At 39.6% G+C, this 685-nt stretch overlaps 1 protein-coding gene across 1 annotated transcript; it reads left to right on the forward strand.

Annotated features, from left to right (window-relative positions):
- Positions 1-211: 211 nt before the first annotated feature.
- LOC105767128 (uncharacterized) lies at positions 212-685 on the forward strand. Its single transcript, XM_012586642.1, has one exon. The coding sequence runs from the start codon at positions 212-214 to the stop codon at positions 683-685; it is 474 nt and encodes a 157-aa protein (XP_012442096.1).

Raw genomic sequence — 685 nt, forward strand, 5'->3', positions numbered from 1 at the left:
ATTGGACATAGACGTTCAAAAGCTTGAAACTAAGAAATTGAGGAAAGAGAAAAATAAGGCTGAGGAGGAGTTGGGTAGTTTGAAGACGGATTATAAAAAGTTGTGTCTCTCAATAAGAACTGCTGGGCTGGGAAAAACTTCAGAACAGTGGCGAGCAAAAATTTGAGAAGAAAAGGACAAAGCCGATAGATGAGAACAGAAATTCCAAGAGATGCAGAGGCGAAACGAGGTTTTAGAAAAGAGTTTGTCAGAAAGCCAAAAGGAAAAGGGCGAGTTAGAGGATAGGGTGACTGAGTTGGAAAGATCTCTTCGTCAGTATCAAAATCGAAATTCCGCAATAGAGTTGAAAGCAAACTTGAGCAAGATTAAGGAAATGAAGCAAAGAATCGAAGAGCTAGAAACGGCATTACAAAATTGTGAAATCCGAATCAAGCACTTGGAAGCAAATGAAAATCGTAATAAGGAACAGCTACATTACTTTCAGAACCAAGTTAGGAGCACAGATCATATTATGGAGGAAGCTGTGGTCCAGATCCAAGAAGTAGCTGATCACGTACACACTTTGGCAGTACAAGCAGACATGCTGAGTGTGAAGTATGAATTAGAATCAGATCGGGGGCAAGAGTTAGCTGTGTTACTTAGGAGGATTAGAATGCTGAGTAATAGGACAAAACTTTATTTGTAA

Source organism: Gossypium raimondii, chromosome 5 (assembly GCF_025698545.1).
Source record: "Gossypium raimondii isolate GPD5lz chromosome 5, ASM2569854v1, whole genome shotgun sequence".
NCBI classification, from domain to species: Eukaryota; Viridiplantae; Streptophyta; class Magnoliopsida; order Malvales; family Malvaceae; genus Gossypium; species Gossypium raimondii.